A 22,493-nucleotide genomic window follows, 5' to 3' on the forward strand; every position below is an offset into this window, starting at 1 on the left:
ATGTCTGAGTTTAGATCCCCAATTTCGTCAATACCTCCGTTTATGCTGCTCTCCGGTTCCACCAGCTGCGATGTTTAAATTGACCTTTTTCAGTGTGAGCAGTTGGTGGCACACATGCGAGTCAGTAGCTGTGGGTTCTGCTTTCACTCCAGACACGGTGTCAGTACGGAGGGAGTGCCACACTGTCAGAGGGCCAGTACTGAGGGAGTGCTGCACTGTCAGAGGGCCAGTACTGAGGGAGTGCCACACTGTCAGAGGGTCAGTACTGAGGGAGTGCTGCACTGTCAGAGGGTCAGTACTGAGGGAGTGCTGCACTGTCAGAGGGTCAGTACTGAGGGAGTGCTGCACTGTCAGAGGGTAGGTACTGAGGGAGTGCTGCACTGTCAGGGGGTCAGTACTGAGGGAGTGCCGCACTGTCAGAGGGTCAGTACTGAGGGAGTGCTGCACTGTCAGGGGGTCAGTACTGAGGGAGTGCCGCACTGTCAGGGGGTCAGTACTGAGGGAGTGCTGCACTGTCAGAGGGTCAGTACTGAGGGAGTGCTGCACTGTCAGTGGGTCAGTACTGAGGGAGTGCTGCACTGTCAGAGGGTCAGTACTGAGGGAGTGCTGCACTGTCAGAGGGTCAGTACTGAGGGAGTGCTGCACTGTCAGAGGGTCAGTACTGAGGGAGTGCAGCACTGTCAGAGGGTCAGTACTGAGGGAGTGCAGCACTGTCAGGGGGTCAGTACTGAGGGAGTGCTACAAGGGGCTGGTTTAGCACAGTGGGCTAAACAGCTGGCTTGTAATGCAGAACAAGGCCAGCAGCACGGGTTCAATTCCCCTACAGGCCTCCCCGAACAGGCGCTGGAATGTGGCGACTGGGGACTTTTCACAGTAACTTCATTGAAGCCTACTTGTGACACTAAGCGATTATTATTATTATTTATAGTGACAGAGACCCAGGTTGTCGCTCTGTGTACTAATGTGGTAACTCCTCCCACTTCAGCAACAACAACTTGCAGTTATATAGCATCTCCAGCGTGACAAACTGCAGTCCCGAGGTATCTCACTCGTTGAGCTCACATCGCCACGCCGTACGTTCCTCGCCGCCTCACACCGTCCTGACTTGGGAATATATCGCTCTCCTTCGCTGTCACCGGCTCTAATCCCTCCCTAACAGCACAGTGGGTGTACCTGCAGCACGGACTGCAGTGGTTCAAGAAGGCGGCTCGTCACCACCTTCTCAAAGGCAATTAGGCATGGTGATAAATGCTAGTCTCGCCCACGATACCCACATCCCATAAATCAATAAATAAAAAAGGAGCTTTGTCAATGGGACACACATTTGCGGACGCAACTTAAAGGAAAAGAGGAAGGTGGAGGGGTTCAGAGAGGGAAGCCAGCGATGAATCCGACAAGGGCTTGTCCTCTGTGACTAAATTAGGACGGCTCTGGGGGAAGAAGGGGGTAGTTAACTTTTGAGGACACATCTTGCGGGCGGCACGGTGGCGCAGTGGTTAGCACTGCTGCCTCACGGCGCCGAGGACCTGGGTTCGATCCCGGCCCTGGGTCACTGTCCGTGTGGAGTTTGCACATTCTCCCCGTGTCTGCGTGGTTTACGCCCCCACAACCCAAAGATGTGCAGGGTAGGTGGATTGGCCACGCTAAATTGCCCCTTCATTGGCTAGTCGAAATTTATTTTTAAAGAAGGACAAATCTTGCTCCAGTTCTTGGCCCAGGTGCACATTCCCAATTTAACCGAGGTGTTCATCCTAGGTTTCAGAAAACAATGTCATTGAAAATTGTAATCTTAATGAATATATTTCAGGGGTATGATCAGTCAATATGAATCCTCAATTTTACCGTCGTTACGACACAGAAGGAGGCCATTCAGCCCATTTTTGCAGAACTTCCTAAATATGTCTCAATTTCATTCCATTTCCCTGTGGCCTGTTTAATTGCCTCTTTATTAGCCCCCAGCTCGGGGGAAAAACACGTCAATGACGCCAATCTCTTTTTTTTTTCTCGAACTCTTGCAGATATTTTATCTCCTCTCTTTGGGACAATAAAAGCTTCAGCTCAGGTGAGAAGACTTCTCTCGGGTGTCGGCCTTGCTTGCAACGTGGGGTCAGACTCGGGTCACACGCAGTCTGGGAAAAGACACCGGGATTGTTTGCGTTGCATCCGAGCAGATGAAGGGGAGGTTTTTATTTTATTTTATTATTTTAAAAATAAATTTAAGAGAACCCAGTTCATTTTTTTTCCAATTAAGGGGCAATTTATCGTGGCCAATCCACCTACCCTGCACATCTTTGGGTTGTGGGGGGGGGTACGACCCATGCAAACACGGGGAGAATGTGCAAATTCCACACGGACAGTGACCCGGGGCCGGGATCGAACCCGGGTCCTCGGTGCCGTGAGGCAGCAGTGCTAACCACTGCGCTGAGGGGAGGTTTAGTTGGCGGTCTTCAAAATGCTGAATGGCTCCAACCTATCCAGTATCTTCCCCGAGTTCTGAAGGTTCCCTTTGATGGGATGCTCTTAGAGGCTAACCCGCCTGAGCCTTCCATTAATCCTCATGCCTCTTCCCTCTCCCAACAGCCGCCGAGTTGGTTCCTAAAGTGTGTGTTGGTGACCTCCCAAGCACGTGGAGATGGGAACACCCCCCCAACGCATGTTCCCCCTCCAAGCTGCACACCACCCTGACCTGGAACAATTTCGTCGTTTCTTCACTGTCAATGGGTCAAAGTCCAGGATTCCCCCTCCCTAACAGCACTGTGGGTGTACCTACATAGGGCGTGCTGCGGTTCAAGAAGGTGGCACGCCACCACCTTCTCAAGGTCAATTAGAGATGGGCAACAAACGCTGTCCTAGCCAGCAGCACGCAAACACGGGGAGAATGTGCAAACTCCACACGGACAGTGACCCGGGGACGGGATCGAACCTGGGACCTCGGTGCCGTGAGGCTGCAGTGCTAACCACTCCGCCACCGTGCCGCCGACTGATTTTTATTTTAAATGCACTAGTTAGACCATTAATCTTTTGTTTATTAGAATGGATTAGAACTATATCTTTCATTTTGTCAGGCTGTGTTTTCAACCCAGACATGCCTCTTGACACAGGGCTGCTACTTTGTGGGAGGGCTGTTTTGCTATTTGAAGAAATAAGACCATTAATGAATGTTTTTACCTTCCAGTTCAATTACTGCATTGATATTCCTTGGTTGGTGAAGCAATACCCGGAAGAATTCAGGTGAGTCTCAATCACTCCTCCGCTGAGGTGACGGAAAGCATGAAGGTGGCAGAGTCCTTGTGCTTATACCCGGTTACCGCGACGGTGTCAATCGCGACTCTGCCCATAAAATACTGAACCAGGGTTCATAGAACCCACCTGCCACCCTTGCACACATCCCGATCGTCTTGTCTGCAATGCAGAGCTCGCTAAGCGTTGCCAAGGCACACGGTTTTGTTGTGGTACATGATCTTTTACCACCCAGATCTGCTTAAGACTGGACACCTTGACTGCCTTGTGTACACAGCATTGTAACACTGCAGGGCAGTGCTGAGGGAGTGCTGCACCGTCACAGATGTTGTCTTTGAGAGGAGCGGTTAAATCAAGGCCCAGTCTGCCCCCTCAGGTGGATGTCATGGCATAATCCCAAAGAAGAGGAGTGGGGTTACCCCTAATGTTCTGGCCAATGTCTATCCCTCAATCAACGTCACTAAAATAGATTATCTGCTCACGATCGCATCTCTGTTTGCGGGAGCTTGCTGTGCACAAATTCACTGCTGCGTTTCCTACTGTAACTACATTTGATGCATGTCATTATAAATTCCTTTGGGATGTTCTGAGCTATGGCCCCCCCCCCCCCCTCTCCCCCCCCCCCCCCCCCCCCCCCCCCCCCCCCCCCACCAGCTCTCCTCATAGCACATTTCCACAAGAATCAATTGTGAACCTAATGTACTTCTGAGGCAAATATATCCAAATTTGATAAGGAGACAATATTCTCACATGCCACTCCAGGCGTGGCCTCGCCAAGGCTCGATACTTTTGCAGTAAAACTTCTTTACTCTTGCATTCTAATCCTTTTGCAACAAAGGCTAACATTTCATTTGCTTTCTGAATTGTCTGTACATCAACGTTCTGTAATTATCGTACAAGAACACCCGGGTCTCCCGAAAAATCAAGATTTCTCAGTTCTCACCTTTCAGTGTTCTTGCCCGCTCACCCAACCTCTCTTGTGTCTCTCTACAATCCCTTTACCTCCTCCTCACCGTTTGCCTTCTCACCTAACTTGGTATTATCGGCCAACTTCTAAAGGCCCATGCACTGGTCCGAGTGGCAACCCACCAGTTGCAGCCTGCCAAATTGAAAGTGATTTTGTTTAATTTTGCTGTCTTGTTTTCTGCCGATTAACCAAACCTCAGTCTGTATCACTATATTTCTGAATCCCCATAAATCTAATTTAATTGTGCGGCACCTTATTGAATCCTTTTTGAAAATCCAAATACACTACATCCACTCCTTCCCCCTTATTTACTCTGCTTGTTACATCTTCAGAACAACTAACAGACCTTTCAAACAAACCCTTGCATAAATCGATGTTGACTTTGTCTAATCGCATCGCAACTTTATTTTTTTTCATAAAACATTTTATTGAGGTATTTGTGATTTTGTAACAATAACAGAAGAAACAGTGTACATACAAATATAAACATAGTGCAAAGGCCGTCTTCCTCCCTCACAGGTCCCACCTTTCTTACACACTAGTCTAAACTAAACCCCTCCCTCTCTGCTGACCGTTAATTTTCTCTAAAGAAGTCGGTGAACAGCTGTCGGCTCCTGATATTAACCCTCTCAGGGCGAACTTGATTTTCTCCAGACAGAGAAAGCTCGCCATGTCGGTGAGCCAGGTCTCCGACTTCGGGGGCTTTGAGTCCCTCCAAGCTAATAGTATCCATCTCCGGGCTACCAGGGGAGCAAAGGCCAGAACTGCCTCTTTCTCCTGGATTCCTGGATCTTCCGCCGACACTCCGAAAATCGCCACCTCTGGACTCAGCGCCACCCTTGTTTTTAACACCGTGGACATGACATCTGTAAACCCCTGCCAGAATCCCCTAAGCTTCGGGCTTGCCCAGAACATGTGAGCATGGTTTGTTGGCCCCCCCGCACACCTTGCGCTCCTGTCTTCTATCCCAAAGAACCTGCTCATCCGGGCCACTGTCACGTGGGCCCGGAGAACGACCTTAAATTGTATCAGGCTGAGCCTGGCACATGATGTGGACACGTTGACTCTACTCTACGCGTCCGCCCAGAGACCATCCTCTATCTCTCCTCCTAACTCCTCTTCCCATTTGTGTTTAAGCTCCTCGGTCTGCGTTTCCTCTGACCACATGAGTTCTTTATAGATGTCTGAAACCTTCCCCTCTCCCACCCACACTCTGGAAACTACCCTGTCCTGTATCCCCCTTGGTGGTAGGAGCGGGAAGGTTGAGACCTGCCTGCGTAGGAAGTCCCCCGCCTGCAGGGACCTAAACTCATTCTCTCCCATCAATTCAAATTTCTCCTCCAATTCCCATGGGCAGCACGGTAGCACAAGTGGATAGCACTGTGGCTTCACAGCGCCAGGGTCCCAGGTTCGATTCCCTGCTGGGTCACTGTCTGTGCGGAGTCTGCACGTTCTCCCCGTGTGTGCGTGGGTTTCCTCCGGGTGCTCCGGTTTCCTCCCACAGTCCAAAGACGTGCAAGTTAGGTGGATTGGCCATGATAAATTGCCCTTGGTGTCCAAAAAACGGTTAGGAGGGGTTACTGGGTTACGGGGATAGGGTGGAAGTGAGGGCTTAATGTGGGTCCGTGCAGACTCGATGGGCCGAATGGCCTCCTTCTGCACTGTCTGTTCTATGTTCCCTCAGGCTGGGAAAGCTCCCCTCTACGAACAGATCTCCCATCCTCCTGATTCATGCTCTTTGCCACCTCGAAACCCTCCATCCAGCCTCCCCGGGGCAAACCCATGACTATTGCAGATTGGAGACCAGACCGATGCTCCCACATGTACATCGCAACTTTCTAAATACTCTGCCCTGGCATCCTTAATCAAACTTTCAGCACGTTGCCTATGATTGACTTTGGGCTAAGTGCTAAGTACTTTCATTCCTGCCAGTTTTCTCTCCCCCCTCCTTTGTTCAGGCTTTGTTGGGTTATGTTTGTGGCCCACTAATCTGTTGGGATGGTTCCAGAATCGAGGGGTTTTGGAAAGATCGAAAGTTGTCCATCCAGCATGATGGATAGAAAAGGTCATGCGAAACAGGAGCAGACTTAGGCCATTCAGCCCGCCGAACCTGCTCCATCGTACACAAGATTGTGGCCTCAACCCCACTTTTCTGCCTGCCTTGCACGACCCTTGACTTGTCAATCAAAATACTCGCTCAGTCCTGAAGATGTTCAATGACCCAGCATTTTGCTCGCTGGGGGAGAATTTCCAAATGCTCACCACCCTCTGACAGAAGCAGTGGGACTCTCCTTATTCTAGAACTGTGCCCCCTGTATTCCCCCACCAGGGGTAACATCCTCTCTGAGGGCCCTGAGGTGCAGGGGATTTGAAGGCTTGTAACCCCATTAATTTCTCCAATTCTGTTTCTTTTACTTTTTGAAGTTCCTCAATCTCACTCGACCTTGGGTCCCTATTATTTTTGTGTTTTCTAAAGACAGGTACAAAGTACTCAATTCATGCTCCACCGACTGAGCTAGTCCGGCTCAAAGTATTCAACTCATGTCTCTGACCTCACAGAATTCTAACAGCGCAGAAGGAGGATGTTTGGCCCATCATGCCCGCGCCGACTCCCCAAACGTTCATCATGACTTGTTGCCTCTTCCCTGTACCCCTGAACATTGTTTCTTTTCAAATAATCATCTAATGCCCTCTTGACTGCCTCGAGTGAACCTGCCTCCACCACACTTCCAGGCCGTGCATTCCAGGCCCAAACCACTCACTGTGAAATTTTCTCACATCACATTTGCTGCTTTCGCAAATCCCTTTAAATCTGCGCTCTCTCGTTCTCGATCCTTTTACCAGCGGGAACAGTTTCTCCCCGTCTACTCTGTCCATCCCCTTCGTGATTTTGAATGTCTCTATCAAATCTTCTCTTAGCCTTCTTCTCCCCAAGGAGAGCAGTCCCAACCTCTCCAATCCATCCTCATAACAAGTTTCTCATCGCCGGAAGCATTCTTGTGAACCTCTTCTGCGCTCTCTCCAATGTGTTCACGTCCTTCCTACAGTGTGGCGCCCAGAACTGTACACCATATTCCAGCTGAGGTCGAACTAGTATCTTGTATAAGTTCAGCATAACCTCCTCGCTCTTGTGCACTGTGCCCCTGTTAATAAAGCCCAGAATACTATTTGCTTTATTAACTGCTCTCTGCACCTGTCCTGCACATCCTGTCCTGACCTGATCTATACACATCTATAATAATCATAATCTTTATTAGTGTCACATGTAGGCTTACATTAACACTGCAATGAAGTTACTGTGAAAACCCCCTAGTCGCCACATTCCGGCGCCTGTTCGGGTACACAGAGGGGGAATTCAGAATGTCCAATTCACCTAACAAGCACATCTTTGGGGACTTGTGGGAAGAAACCGGAGCACCCGGAGGAAACCCCCACAGACACGGTGGGGGGAACGTGCAGACTCCGCACAGACAGTGACCCAAGCCGGGAATCAAACCTAGGACCCTGGCACTGTGAAGCAACAGTGCTAACCTCTGTGCTACCGTGCGGCCCACCCAGGCCCAGCTACCCGCTACGTCCAGGACCCTCTGCTCCTGCACCCACTTTGAGAATTTAACCCCTTATTTTATATTGCCTCTCCACAGTCTTCCTACCAAAATGCATCACGTCACACTTCTCCGCCTTGAACTTCACCTGCCACCTATCTGCCCACTCCACTAACTTGTCTACGTCCTTTTAAAGTTCTACACTGTCGTCCTCACAGTTTGCAATACTCTTAAGTTCTGTATCATTCACAAACTTTGAAGTTGTCCCCTGCACTATATATATATATATATATATATATATCAGGAAAAGCAAGGGCCCCAATCTGACCCCTGGGGAACTCCACTACAAACCTTCCTCCAGCCCAAAAAATATCCATTGACCATTCCTCTCTTCTTCCTATTATTCAGCCAAGTTTGTATCAAGTTGCTGCTCTCCCTTTTTTTCCATGAGCTGTAACTTTTCTCACAAGTCTGTTGTGTGGCACTGTATCAAATACCTTCTGAAAGTCCATGTACACCACATCAACAGCATTACCCTCATCGACCCTTTCTGTCACCTCAAACTGCAACACGTTACTTAAACATGATTTCCCCTTTAGAAATCCACGCTGGCTCTTGCTAATCAACTCACGTTTTTCCAGGCGACTCCTAATTCTATCCCGAATAATCGTTTCTAGAAGCTTCCCCACCACTGATGTTAAAGTGACTGACCTGTAATTACTGGCGCTGTCCTTCGAAAAGTTTTTGAACAAGGGAATAACATTTGCAATTCTCTGCCCCAGACGCATCCCCTGAATCTAGGGAAGACTGGAGGATTATGGCCAGCACCCTTGCAATTTCTATCTCACTTCCTCCGCTAATCTTGGATACATCTCATTCGGTCCCAGTGCCTTGTCAACCTTCACTTCCTCCTTATCAATGCTGAACCTTTCTGGGGACAGAGTTTCCTCGTCACATTCCATTATTCCACATTGGTCTCTTGTCTTTGCCACAGGAAGTTTTGCTTTTGCTAATCTCTTCCTTTTTACCGCTAGAAGCTTTTTTGTTTTATTTTAAACTCCTGGTACCCTCATTAATGGACACGAGATGGCGGGGTTCAGGTTGAAAGGGCAGTGTTGTGTTGGTGAAACCAAGCACCAATTGATGCACAGCAAGCTCCCAAAAACTGCAAATGAGACGATGACCGGACGATCTGTTTGTGGCACTGGTTGAGAGATGACTATTGGCTGTGGGGGAGTTCCCCAGCTCTTCTTCGAAATAGTGGCGTAGAATCTGTGATCATCCGCCTGGGAGGATCTTGAGTCGGCTACAGTACCGCTGACCGTGCAGCACACCTCCTGTTCCACCCTGGAAGTGTCAGCCGTCTCTGGGGTCGGACCTGAACCCTCAACCTGCTGACACAGAGACGAGAGCCCATTACCCACTTTTAAAAAAAAATTTAAGAGTATCCAATTAATTGTTTTCCAATTAAGGGGCAATTTAAGCGTGGCCAATCCACCTACCCTGCACATCTTTGGGTTGTGGGGGCGAAACCCACGCAGACACGGGGAGAATGTGCAAACTCCACACGGACAGTGACCCAGAGCCAGGATCGAACCTGGGACCTCGGCGCCGTGAGGCAGCAGTGCGGTGGCACTGCCACTGTGCTGCCCGCACATTACCCACTTAACCACGGCTGGAACTGTAGAAGAGTAAAAACCCAATTCATCAATCTTGACTCCCATTGCTGAATTTCAGGACAAAGCCTTTATTGGTTGTTCACGGTGAGCAGCGTCAGTCTAAAGCAGAACTGCACGAAGATGCACATCCATATACCAACATCCGCCTCTGCCAGGTAAGACAGAAGCTGAATACATCAGGTCAGCAAACTCATTACACACGAGAGTTTGCTACATATTCTTTGTTCAATAGGATTAGGCCAGGGAAGCTACTTCCTATAGTTTTATTTTATTCTTCGAAAATAATCCAATTAAGGGGCAATTTGGTGTGGGCAATCCATCTACCTTGCACATCTTCGGGTTCTCGGCGCCATGAGGCAGCCGTGCTAACCACTGCCCTCAGCTATAGTTATATATAGCTATACTATAGGTGAGGCCAGGGAGTCCACTGCTTCCTATAGTTTTGTATATATTCTAGAGAATTAGGCCAGGGGTTCCTTAGCTTCCTGTATATTATGCAGGGTGAGTTCAGGGAGGTATATTATAATATATAGCTTATATATTATTTAGAGTGAGATCTAGGAGTCCTCTGCTTCCTATAGTTTAATATGTATTCCATAGGATGAGGTCAAGGAGTCCACTGCCTCCAATTGTATTATATATGATTATGTCAGGAAGTCTTCTGCTTCCTATAGTTTAGTACGTATTCTAGAGGATTAGGACGGGGATTCCTCTGATTTCTATAGTTTCCTATATATTATGTAGGGTGAGATTGGTTCTCCGTTTCTTATAGTTTACTATATATTGAATGCCCGAGGTGAGTGTGACTGCCCTTGACACCAAGGCAGCATTAGACCGAGTGTGGCATCAAGGAGTCCGAGCGAAACTGGAGTCAGTGGGAATCAGGGGGAAAACTCTCCGCTGGTTGGAGTCATACCCGGCACAAAGGAAAATGGTTGTGGTGGTTGGAGGTCAATCACCTCAGCTCCAGGACGTCACTGCAGGAGTTCCTCAGGGACTTTCCGAGGCCCCAACCATCTTCGGCTGCTTCATCTTTTTTTTTAGATACATATTTTCATCAACCCCCCCCCCCTTACAGAAAAAAGAAAAACAAAGAACACATCAATAAACATCTTACAACTACATCACAAATTCCCCCAATATGCAAACCCCCCATTAAGCAATAATAAACACAAAGTTACCCCCCCCCCCCTCTCTGGGTTGCTGCTGCTAACCACCTCCTAACGCCCCGTTAGAAAGTCTAGGAACGGTTGCCACCGCCTGAAGAGCCCTTGCACAGACCCTCTCAAGGCAAATTTTACCCTCTCCAATTTAATGAATCCTGCCATGTCGCTGATCCAGGCTTCCACGCTCGGGGGGCCTCGCATCCTTCCACAGTAGCAGAATCCTCCGCCGGGCTACCAGGGACGCAAAGGCCAGAATACCGGCCTCTTTCGCCTCCTGCACTCCCGGCTCGTCCGATACCCCAAATAGTGCTAACCCCCAGCTCGGCTTAACCTGGGTGTTCACCACCTTAGACACCGTCCTCGCAATACCCCTCCAGAGCCCATCCAGCGCCGGGCGCGCCCAGAACATGTGGGTGTGATTTGCTGGGCTCCCTGAGCACCTCCCACACCTGTCCTCCACCCCAAAGAACTTGCTCAGTCTCGCCCCTGTCATATGCGTTCTGTGAAGAACCTTAAATTGTATCAGGCTAAGCCTGGCGCAAGAGGAGGAAGAATTAACCCTACCCAAGGCGTCCGCCCACGTACCCTCATCTATCTCCTCCCCAAGCTCCTCCTCCCATTTACCCTTTAGCTCCTCCACCGAGGTGTCCTCCTCCTCCTGCATCTCCTGGTAGATCGCCGAGACCCTGCCCTCTCCAACCCACACCCCCGAGAGCACCCTATCCTGGATCCTGAGTGCTGGAAGCAGCGGGAACTCCCTCACCTGCCGTCTTACAAATGCCCTTACCTGCATGTACCTGAAGGCATTTCCGAGGGAAGCCCAAATTTTTCCTCCAGCGCCCCAAGGCTCGCAAGGGGTATAGGGGGCACCCCTGCCTCGTCCCCCGGTACAGCCGAAAGTATTCCGACCTCCTCCGATTTGTGGCCACACTCGCCACCGGGGCTTCGTAAAGTAGCCTAACCCAACTAATGAACCCCTCCCCGAACCCAAAACTCCTCAACACTTCCCAGAGGTGCCCCCACTCCACCCTATCGAAGGCCTTCTCCGCGTCCATCGCCGCCACTATCTCCGCTTCCCCCTCCACTGCAGGCATCATGATTACGTTAAGGAGCCTCCACACATTGGTATTCAGCTGCCTTCCCTTAACAAAACCCGTCTGGTCCTTGTGAATCACCCCCGGGACACAGTCCTCAATTCTGCTAGCCGACACCTTCGCTAACAGCTTCGCGTCCATGTTGAGGAGAGAGATTGGCCTATACGACCCACACTGTAATGGGTCCTTCTCCCGCTTCACGATCAGCGAGATCTGCGCCCTGGACATCGTCAGGGGTAGGGCACCCCCCTCCCTCACCTCATTGAAAGTCCTCACTAATAGAGGGCCCAGCAGGTCAATGTACTTCCGGTACAATTGCACCGGGAACCCATCTGGCCCCGGTGCCTTCCCCGCCTGCATACTCCCCAGCCCCTTAATCAGCTCCTCCAGCCCTACACCGGTGCCCCAAGCCCAGCCACCTGCTCCTCCTCCACCCTCGGGAACCTCAGCCGATCCAAAAATCGACGCATCCCCCCTCCTCCGTTGGGGGGCTCAGGCCTATACAGCCCCTCATAAAAGTCTCTAAATACCCCATTTATTCCCACCGCACTCCGCACCGTGTTCCCCCCTTTATCCTTAACTCCCCCAATCTCCCTCGCTGCCTCCCGCTTCCGAAGCTGGTGTGCCAACATCATAGAATTCATAGAATTTACTGTGCAGAAGGAGGCCATTCAGCCCATCGAGTCTGCACCGGCTCTTGGAAAGAGCACCCTACCCAAGGTCAACACCACCACCCTATCCCCATAACCCAGTAACCCCACCCAACACGAAGGGCAATTTTGGACTCAAAGGGCAATTTATCATGGCCAACCCACCTAACCTGCACATCTTTGGACTGTGGGAGGAAACCGGAGCAACCGGAGGAAATCCACGCACACACTAGTGCAGAAGGAGGCCATTCAGCCCATCGCATCTGCACCGACGCTCTGAAAGAGCACCCTACCCAGGCCCACTCCCCCGCCAATAACCCCTCATTTTTTTTTTTTTTTTATAAATGTTTTATTGAAAATTTTTTCCCAAACAACAAATTTTCCCCTCTTACAAAGCAAACGCAACAATAACAATACAGAAATTTTAAACAATACACAAGTAACAAAACCCCTTTATCTTTGACCTAAACTAAACCCCCCCTCCCCCCCCCCCCCCCCCCCCCCCCCCCCCTCTCCCTGGGTTGCTGCTGCTGGTCATCTGTCTTGCCAATAACCCCTCATAACCTGCACATCCTTGGACACTAAGGGGCAATTTATCATGGCCAATCCACCTAACCTGCACATCTTTGGACTGTGGGAGGAAACCGGAGCAACCGGAGGAAACCCATGCAGACACGGGGAGAACGTGCAGACCCCGCACAGACAGTGACTCAAGCCAGAATCGAACCTGGGACCCTGGAGCTGTGAAGCAATTGTGCTATCCACAATGCTACCGTGCTGCCCACATATCCGGGGAGATGTTTTCCTCCACTGCACCTCCGCCTTCTTGGTAGTCAACAGATCGAATACGGCCTGGAGGCTTCGTCGCTCCTTGAGTAGTCCCTCCACGGGGACCTCTGCATACCTCCTATCCACCCTTAAAATCTCCCCCACCAATCTCTCCCCTCTCCTCCTTCTCCTTGTGGGCCCTACTGGAGATTAGCTCTCCCCTAATCACTGCCTTCAGCGCCTCTCAGACCACCCCCACCTGCACCTCCCCATTATCGTTAGCCTCGAGATAGCTTTCAATGCACCCCCTGATCCGCCCGCTCACCTCCGCATCTGCCAACAAGCCCACATCCAGGCGCCACAGCGGGCGCTGGTCCCTCTCCTGCCCTAGCTCCAGCTCCACCCAATGCGGGGCATGGTCTGAGATGGCTGTGGCCGAATACTCCGTGTCCTCCACCCTCGGGATTAGTGCCCTGCTCATAGCGAAGAAGTCTATCCGGGAGTAGGCTTTATGGACGTGGGAAAAAAAAAGAAAATTCCCTGGTCCCCGGCCTGACCAACCTCCATGGGTCCACTCCTCCCATCTGGTCCATAAACCCCCTCAGCACCTTGGCCGCCGCCGGCCTCTTACCCGTCCTGGACCTGGAGTGGTCTCCAGTTCCGGAATCCAGCCCAACATGCGCCGCATAAATCCGGCATTGTCCCAATTCGGGAAAAAGCCCGCGCTTTCCATCAAACCGGCCCCGACCTCTCTGACGCAGCTCCCTTTTGCGGCCTAATCCCAGCCCCTCCACCTCGGGCCTCCCATCTCCCCTCCCCCCAACGGGGTCCCGTCCTTCCAACCACCGACGCCCACACTCTCACAAAGCCCCCAGCACCCAAGGAAACAGTACAGAACAGAACATTCCCCAACTTCTCCCAAAGCATAGTAACCACAGTAGCCCCCCCGCGACCTCCCCTCACAACCGACCCTCAGTCCGTGTCCAACTTTTCGGCCTGAATAAAGGTCCACGCCTCCTCCGGCGTCTCAAAGTAATGGTGCCGGTCCTCAAAACGTGACCCACAGTCGCGCCGGCTGCAGCATCCCAAATTTCACCCCCTTCCGATGCAGAACCGCCTTAGCCCGATTGTACCCGGCCCTCTTCTTGGCCACCTCCGCGCTCCAGTCCTGGTATATACGGACCTCTGCATTCTCCCACCTGCTGCTCCGCTCCTTTTTTGCCCATCTTACGACACACTCCCTGTCCACCAAGCGGTGGAACCGCACCAATACCGCCCGCGGCGGCTCGTTAGACTTGGGCCTCCTCGCCAGGACTCGGTGGGCCCCATCCAGCTCCAGGTGCCTCCGGAAGGCACCCGCGCGCATCAACGTGTTCAGCATCGTGACCACATATGCTCCAGCATCCGACCCCTCCACTCCCTCCAGGAGACCCAGAATCCGCAGGTTCTTCCTCCTCGACCGATTCTCCATGTCCTCGAACTTCTCCTGCCATTTCTTATGCAGCGCCTCGTGCGCCTCCACCTTCACCGCCAGTCCCAATATCTCGTCCTCGTTCTCCGAGGTCTTCTGCCGCACCTCCCCGGATCGCCGCCCCTTGGGCCTTCTGGGTCTCGACCAGCTTGTCGATCGGAGCCTTCATCGGCTCCAGCAGCTCTGCTTTCAATTCCGTGAAGCAGCGCTTGAGAAACTCCTGCTGCTCTAGCGCCCACGCTGCCTGGTCTCCACCCGCCGCCATCTTGGCTTTCCTCCCTCGTACTTTTAGCTGCATCAGAATTACTTTTTTCACCGCTCCACTCCTGGCCCAATCCATACAATGCCGGGGAAATCGTACTGACACCTTCCCACACTGGGAACTGTCGAACAAATGCCGCTGGGGCACCTAAAAAGAGCCCAAAAGTCCGTTTCTGGCGGGAGCTGCCGAACGTGTGACTTAGCTCAGCATAGCCGCACCCGGAAGTCCTTCAGCTGCTTCATCAATGACCTTCCTTCCATTATAAGGTCAGAAGTGGAGATGTTCGTGTCTGCGGGGTTTCCTCCGGGTGCTCCGGTTTCCTCCCATAGTCCAAAGATGTGCGGGTTAGGTGGATTGGCCGTGCTAAATTACCCTTAGTGTCCAAAAGAATAAAGGTTAGGTGAGGTTACTGGGTTACGGGGATAGGGTGGAGGTGTGGGCTTAAATAGGGTGCTCCTTACAAGGGCCGGTGCAGACCTGATGGACCGAATGGCCTCCAACTGCTTTTTATTCCTGTTTTGTGCTTCAACCCCTTGGGATAAAGGGCAATATTCCATTAACATTTTTTTTAAATTTAGAGTACCCAATTAATTTTTTCCAATGAAGGGGCAATTTAGCGTGGCCAATCCACCTACCCTGCACATCTTCGGGCTGTGGGGGCGAAACCCACGCAAACACGGGGAGAATGTGCAAACTCCACACGGACAGTGACCCAGAGCCGGGATCGAACCTGGGACCTCGGCGCCGTGAGGCAGCAGGGCTCACCCACTGCGCCACCGTGCTGCCCCCTCCCAATAACATTTTTCATCACCTTTTTCATCTAGAAGGTTCACTCGACTGGTACCCGGGGTAGGGCAGTGGGGTTATCTCGCACTCGAGGTTGGACAGGCTTGTCCTGCATCCATTGGAGTTTTGAAGATTGAGGGGTGATCTTATTGAAATGTATAAGATCCTGAGGGGGCCCTGACCAGGGGCATGCTGAACACATGCTTCCCCTTGCGATAGAGACCAGAACGAGGGGGGGGGGGGGACACGGCTTAAAAATAAGGGGTCTCCTCTTTTAAGACGGAGCTGAGAAGATTTTTTTTATTCTGAGGGTGGTGAGTCTTTGGAAGTCTCTCCCCAGTGAGCAGCGGAGGCAGGGCCGTTCAATATTCAGCGGCAGATAGAGTTTTGAGCAGAAAGGGGGGGGATCAAAGGTTATCAGTGTGAGGTAGAACGTGGCGTTGGGCCACGATACTGAATGGGCCATCATGCTCGAGGGGCCGAATGGCCTGGTCCTCCTGATTTGGTATGTTGATTACTGTTTGTACCTGTGCCCTAACCTTTTGTGATTTCTGTGCGTGAAGACTTTAATCACTTTGCTCTTCCACAGTTCCTAGTCTGTCACCCCCCCCCCCCCCCCCCCCCCGAGGGCTTGCAGCAAACTTGCATGTACAAGCCTCAGACCCGTCACCCAAGTCATCAGTGTACACGGTGAACCCCAAGCCCAGCAAACCAAGCCAAACTCCACTCGCATTCCACCAACCCGAGGACATTTTCCCCTTTACCCCCCCCCCCCCCCCCCACTCTCCATCTCTTGCCTCGCAAAACAATCGTTGACTCTTATTTTTTTTTGTCTTCGTTCTTGGGATGTGGGCGTCCTTGATAGGCCCAGCATTTGTTGTCCCTCCTTAATTGCCCCGTGAGAAAGTGGCTGTGAGCTTCTGCCTTGAACCGCTGCTGTCCATGTGGTGTAGGTACACCCCCAGTGCTGTTAGGGAGGGGGGGGGGGGGTTCCAGGATTTTGACCCAGCGACGGTGGAGGAACGGCGCCATATTTCCAAGACAGGATGGTGAGTGAGTTGGTGGGGAAGGTCCAGACCAGCGCCGTTCCCATGCATCTGCTGCCCTGGTCCTGCTAGGTGCTAGAGGTTGCGGGTTTGGAAGGTGCTGTTGGAATAGTCTTGGCGGCTTGCTGCAGTGTTTCACGTGGATGGCTCTCTGCTGCCACCGTGTGCTGGTGGTGGGGGGGGCACAAAGTTATTCCCAAATCTGATCTCTTTCTGACCATCTCTAACAAGAACATTTATTGAACGTCCCCTCAAAGTGCTCCCACCCATCAGCTGTGTGAAGCACTGCCTCCCTTTCTCCACCAGAGGACGCTGTTACCTGCCTGTGAGTGTCACTCATTTGGCTGCCAGGTTTATAGCGACACCATTTGTTTCTGTGGCAACACAGGTTTACCCAGGAAATGCCTCGTTAACCGCGGAACATTTTTGTATTTGAAGGTTTTAATTCACGAAAACAGACCGAGTCTTTCCTTTGCGTAACTGGAACTTGTGAACTCTGTGGTCCATATCTTAACCCCTGTTTGTCCAGCGTCACTGTGCTTCCAGACTAACAATGCCTCGATTTTTAAAATTCTCTCCCTCCTGCTTAAACCTCTCCTTGGCCCGGCCCCCTCCCCTGACTCTGTAATCTCCTCCAGCCCTGCGACCCTCTGAGATATCCACACTTCTAGCCTCCGGCTCCGGGAAGGAGCACAAAGAGTTATGGGCCAGGGTTTAGAACATAGAACATAGAACATTACAGCGCAGTACAGGCCCTTCGGCCCTCGATGTTGCGCCGACCTGTGAAACCACTCTAAAGCCCATCTACACTATTCCCTTATCGTCCATCTGTCTATCCAATGACCATTTGAATGCCCTTAGTGTTGGCGAGTCCATTACTGTTGCAGGCAGGGCATTCCACGCCCTTACTACTCTCCGAGTAAAGAACCTACCTCTGACATCTGTCTTATATCTATCTCCCCTCAATTTAAAGCTATGTCCCCTCGCGCTAGACATCACCATCCGAGGAAAAAGGCTATCACTGTCCACCCTATCCAATTCTCTGATCATCTTGTATGCCTCAATTAAGTCACCTCTTAACCTTCTCTCTAACGAAAACAGCCTCAAGTCCCTCAGCCTTTCCTCATAAGATCTTCCCTCCATACCAGGCAATATTCTGGTAAATCTCCTCTGCACCCTTTCCAATGCTTCCACATCCTTCCTATAATGTGGCGACCAGAATTGCACCCAATACTCCAAATGCGGCCGCACCAGAGTTTTGTACAGCTGCAACATGACCTCATGGCTCCGAAACTCAATCCCTCGACCAATAAAAGCTAACACACCGTACGCCTTCTTAACAACCCTCTCAACCTGGGTGGCAACTTTCAGGGATCTATGTACATGGACACTAAGATATCTCTGCTCATCCACACTGCCAAGAATCTTGCCATTAGCCCAGTACTCTGTCTTCCTGTTATTCCTTCCAAGATGAATCATCTCACACTTTTTTGCGTTAAACTCCATTTGCCACCTCTCAGCCCAGCGCTGCAGCTTATCTATGTCCCTCTGTAACTTGTAACATCCTTCCGCACTGTCCATAACTCCACCGACTTTAGTGTCATCTGCAAATTTACTCACCCATCCTCCTATGCCCTCCTCCAGGTCATTTATAAAACAAATCCTTATGGTGCACCACTAGTAACTGGACTCCAGTCTGAACATTTCCCATCAACCACCACCCTTTGTCTTCTTCCAGCTAGCCAATTTCTGATCCAAACTGCTAAATCACAATGAATCCCATGCCTCCATATTTTCTGCAGTAGCCTACCGTGGGGAACCTTATCAAACGCTTTACTGAAATCCATATATACCACATCAACTGCTTTACCCGCATCCACCTGTTTGGTCACCTTCTCAAAGAACTCAAGGTTTGTGAGGCACGTCCTACCCTTCACAAAACCGTGTTGACTATCTCTAATCAGATTATTCCTTTCCAGATGATTATACATCCCATCTCTTATAAACCTTTCCAAGATTTTGCCCACAACTGAAGTAAGGCTCACTGGTCTATAGTTACCGGGATTGTCTCTACTCCCCTTCTTGAACAAGGGGACAACATTTGCTATCCTCCAGTCTTCTGGCACTATTCCTGTAGACAAAGATAACTTAAAGATCAAAGCCAAAGGCTCAGCAATCTCCTCCCTAGCTTCCCAGAGAATCCTAGGATAAATCCCATCCGGCCCAGGGGACTTATCTATTTTCACACTTTCCAGAATAGCTAACACCTCCTCCTTATGAATCTCAAGCCCTTCTAGTCTAGTAGCTTGAATCTCAGTATTCTCCTCGACAACATTGTCTTTTTCCTGTGTGAATACTGACGAACAATATTCATTTAGCACCTCTCCTAGCTCCTCGGACTCCAAGCACAACTTCCCACTACTGTCCTTGACTGGCCCCACTCTTGCCCAGTCATTCGTTTATTCCTGACATATCTATAGAAAACCTTAGGGTTATCCTTGATCCTACCTGCCAAAGACTTCTCATGTCCCCTCCTGGCTCTTCTTAGCTCTCTCTTTAGGTCCTAGGTTTAGAGAACCCCAAAGTGTATCATGGAGTTCACCTGACCCACAACTTTTACTAGATTGTGGTATGGGGAGCACACGGCCCACTCTACAGGTGTGATACAGCAGAAATGGAAAAGTATTTTTTAAAGCAAAACAATGTTTATTCTATGAACTCAAGTTAACCTTTTTAAAACATACAGTGAACATCTTAGCAACCATTAATTCAAACATAACCCCCAAAGAATACAACACTAAGTAATCTGTAAGCTGTCCGTTTAACATCCAGAAGACTTAAAAAAAAAACGTTCTGCAGAAGCTCATCAGGTTAAAGTCAGTACTGAGAGCAGTTATTAGTTTTAAATCACCAAAGGATCGATTTACAGTTTTTAGATTACAGAGAGAGGGACTAATACCCCTTCTGGCTATGACTGCAGCTATCCAGCTCTGAAAACTAAACTAAAACACACCCTGCAGCAAATAGCCTAAAACGAAAGTAACAAGCTGACAGACAGCCCAGCTCCACCCACACTCTGACATCACTGATAAACACCCATTTCTTAAAGGTACTCTCACATGACAAAAGAGTGTGAGAGAATGTGAGGGTGAATTGAAAGAGGGGGGCCATTCCAGAGCCTTTAGTATTTTGGGTTGGGTGGATGGACTGAGTAGTGTTGACTGACCCTGTACGCTCTCAACATATTGTGTTGCACAGAGTGTACCCCTCACTTCAGGCTTCTTGTGGAATCATTCCAATACTATTTTTTTTAAATTAATTTTTTTTAAATTTAGAGTATCCAATTATTTTTTCCCCAAGGAAGGGGCTAAATTGCGTGGCCAATCTACCTAGCCTGCGCATCTTTTTTGGTCGTGGGGGAGAGACCCACGCAGACACGGGGAGAATGTGCAAACTCCACGCAGACAGTGACCCAGAGCCGGGATCGAACCCGGGTCCTCAGCGTGATAGGCAGCATAGAATCATAGAATTTACAGTGCAGAAGGAGGCCATTCGGCCCATTGAGTTTGCACCGGCCCTTGGAAAGAGGGCTCCCACTTAATCCCACGCCTCCACCCTATCCCCGTAACCCCACCTAACCTTTTTGGACACTCGGGACAACTTACCATGGCTAATCCACCGAACCTGAACATCTTCGGACTGTGGGAGGAAACCGGAGCACCCGGAGGAAACCCACGCAGACACGGGGAGAACGTGTAGACTCCGCACGGACAGTGACCCAAGCCGGGAATCGAACCTGGGACCCCGTAGCCGTGAAGCAACAGTGCTAACCACTGCGCCACATGCCGTCCTTTCATTCCATTATTTAGCCAGCAATCTTCGACGTGAAGGCTCAGAGAGTGTTTGAAGAACGTGGATTTGAAAGTAGCCAGTGCAAAAGTACCGATCTCGGTACTGGTTTCACCTTTTGTAGCTTGACTGAGTATCTGGGAAGAGAAGCTTCCTTCTCGGTTACATCTTAAATACAGCGTCTCAATCTCCTCTCTCCTGGAGCCTTGGTTACAGCCCGCGCATCCCTCGGGGTAATCCTCGTGCGACAAATGGCCCAGGGTTCTGTTCCAGTGATGTTGGTTATGTGGGGTGAATGTGAGCGGGCCTGATGGGGAAATGGCCCCGGGACGGAACCTGTAAAAGCTCGGGCGCCGAAATAACGCCCAGCTTTCAGATAACGGCAGTCAGGTTGTGTTGTACCTTACTTGATAAATGTGCAAAGGAGCCTATTTTTAAAAGGAGCCTATTTTTAATGTTTCCAGGCCAAGTTGGAGATTGCCTACGGAACACATCACACGTGAGTGGATGGCTTTTGTTTATATTTGACACTAACTAGCGCTGGGGTGATGGTTACCATAGCGATTGCTCCAACTTATCAACGGCCGTAGATCTATCCCATGTTGTGAGTGTGCGATCAGACTCTTCATGGGAAAGATCACAACTGAGGAAATAGAAGCCGGAGGAGATCAAACGGCCCTTTGAGTCCCTTTGCCATTCAGTAAGGTGGAGGACAAACAACAACCTCCGCCAGAGTTTTTCCACCTACATTTTATTTAAAGAAATTTGAGAGTACCCAATTTTTTTTTCCAATTAAGGGGCAATTCAGCGTGGCCAATCCACCTACCCTGCATATCTTTGGGGTGTGGGAGCGAAACCCACGCAAACACGGGGAGAATGTGCAAACTCCACACAGACAGTGACCCATAGCCGGGATCGAACCTGGGACCTCGGCGCCGTGAGGCAGCAGGGCTAACCCACTGCGCCATCGTGCTGCCCCTTTTTCCACCTAATTTGATCGAAGGGGGAGAGGGGGCGGAGAGGTTTAGAGAGGGAAATCGGCGGTCGGAACCCCGGCACCTGTCCGTAGAACACCATATGGTTTGTGCAAGAGGCCAGAATTGGAGGAACGCAGAGATCCGAGGGGGTAGTCAGGCTGCTGTGTGTGCGCGTGTGTGCGTCATTGAGCTGAATGCCATGTAAACATCTGCACTGCGAGCAGAGCTATAGTGAGATCCTCCGACACTGCAGCACTCCCTCAGCACTGCACTGCGAGCAGAGCTATAGTGAGATCCTCCGACACTGCAGCACTCCCTCAGCACTGCACTGCGAGCAGAGCTATAGTGAGATCCTCCGACACTGCAGCACTCCCTCAGTACTGCACTGCGAGCAGAGCTATAGTGAGATCCTCCGACACTGCAGCACTCCCTCAGCACTGCACTGCGAGCAGAGCTATAGTGAGATCCTCTGACACTGCAGCACTCCCTCAGCACTGCACTGCGAGCAGAGCTATAGTGAGATCCTCCGACACTGCAGCACTCCCTCAGCACTGCACTGCGAGCAGAGCTATAGTGAGATCCTCCGACACTGCAGCACTCCCTCAGCACTGCACTGCGAGCAGAGCTATAGTGAGATCCTCCGACACTGCAGCACTCCCTCAGCACTGCACTGCGAGCAGAGCTATAGTGAGATCCTCCGACACTGCAGCACTCCCTCAGCACTGCACTACGAGCAGAGCTATAGTGAGATCCTCCGACACTGCAGCACTCCCTCAGCACTGCACTGTGAGCAGAGCTATAGTGAGATCCTCCGACACTGCAGCACTCCCTCAGTACTACACTGGAAACAGGTACCACAAAATTATTCGGCCAGCTCTACACGCCTCTCTGGACATGGCCAGGCTTTAGGCCACAAACATTCAAATATTGATTGCTCCTTTTACGTTGGGAACACTTGTCTGCTCTCTAACATTAAATAGATGAAAATAAAAG

At 50.7% G+C, this 22,493-nt stretch overlaps 1 protein-coding gene across 11 annotated transcripts in view; it reads left to right on the plus strand.

Moving 5' to 3' along the window:
• Positions 1–22,493, plus strand: part of tdp1 (tyrosyl-DNA phosphodiesterase 1) — a 132,896-nt gene that overhangs the window by 2,450 nt on the left and 107,953 nt on the right. For all 11 annotated transcript variants that reach the window (XM_072493853.1, XM_072493836.1, XM_072493899.1 and 8 more), the window contains exons 3-6: positions 2,019–2,062; positions 3,176–3,231; positions 9,490–9,586; positions 20,988–21,022. In XM_072493853.1, coding sequence (XP_072349954.1) covers positions 2,019–2,062; positions 3,176–3,231; positions 9,490–9,586; positions 20,988–21,022 — 232 coding nt within the window. The remainder of the gene's footprint in view (positions 1–2,018; positions 2,063–3,175; positions 3,232–9,489; positions 9,587–20,987; positions 21,023–22,493) is intronic.

The sequence above is a fragment of the Scyliorhinus torazame genome, chromosome 2 (assembly GCF_047496885.1).
Source record: "Scyliorhinus torazame isolate Kashiwa2021f chromosome 2, sScyTor2.1, whole genome shotgun sequence".
NCBI lineage: Eukaryota > Metazoa > Chordata > Chondrichthyes > Carcharhiniformes > Scyliorhinidae > Scyliorhinus > Scyliorhinus torazame.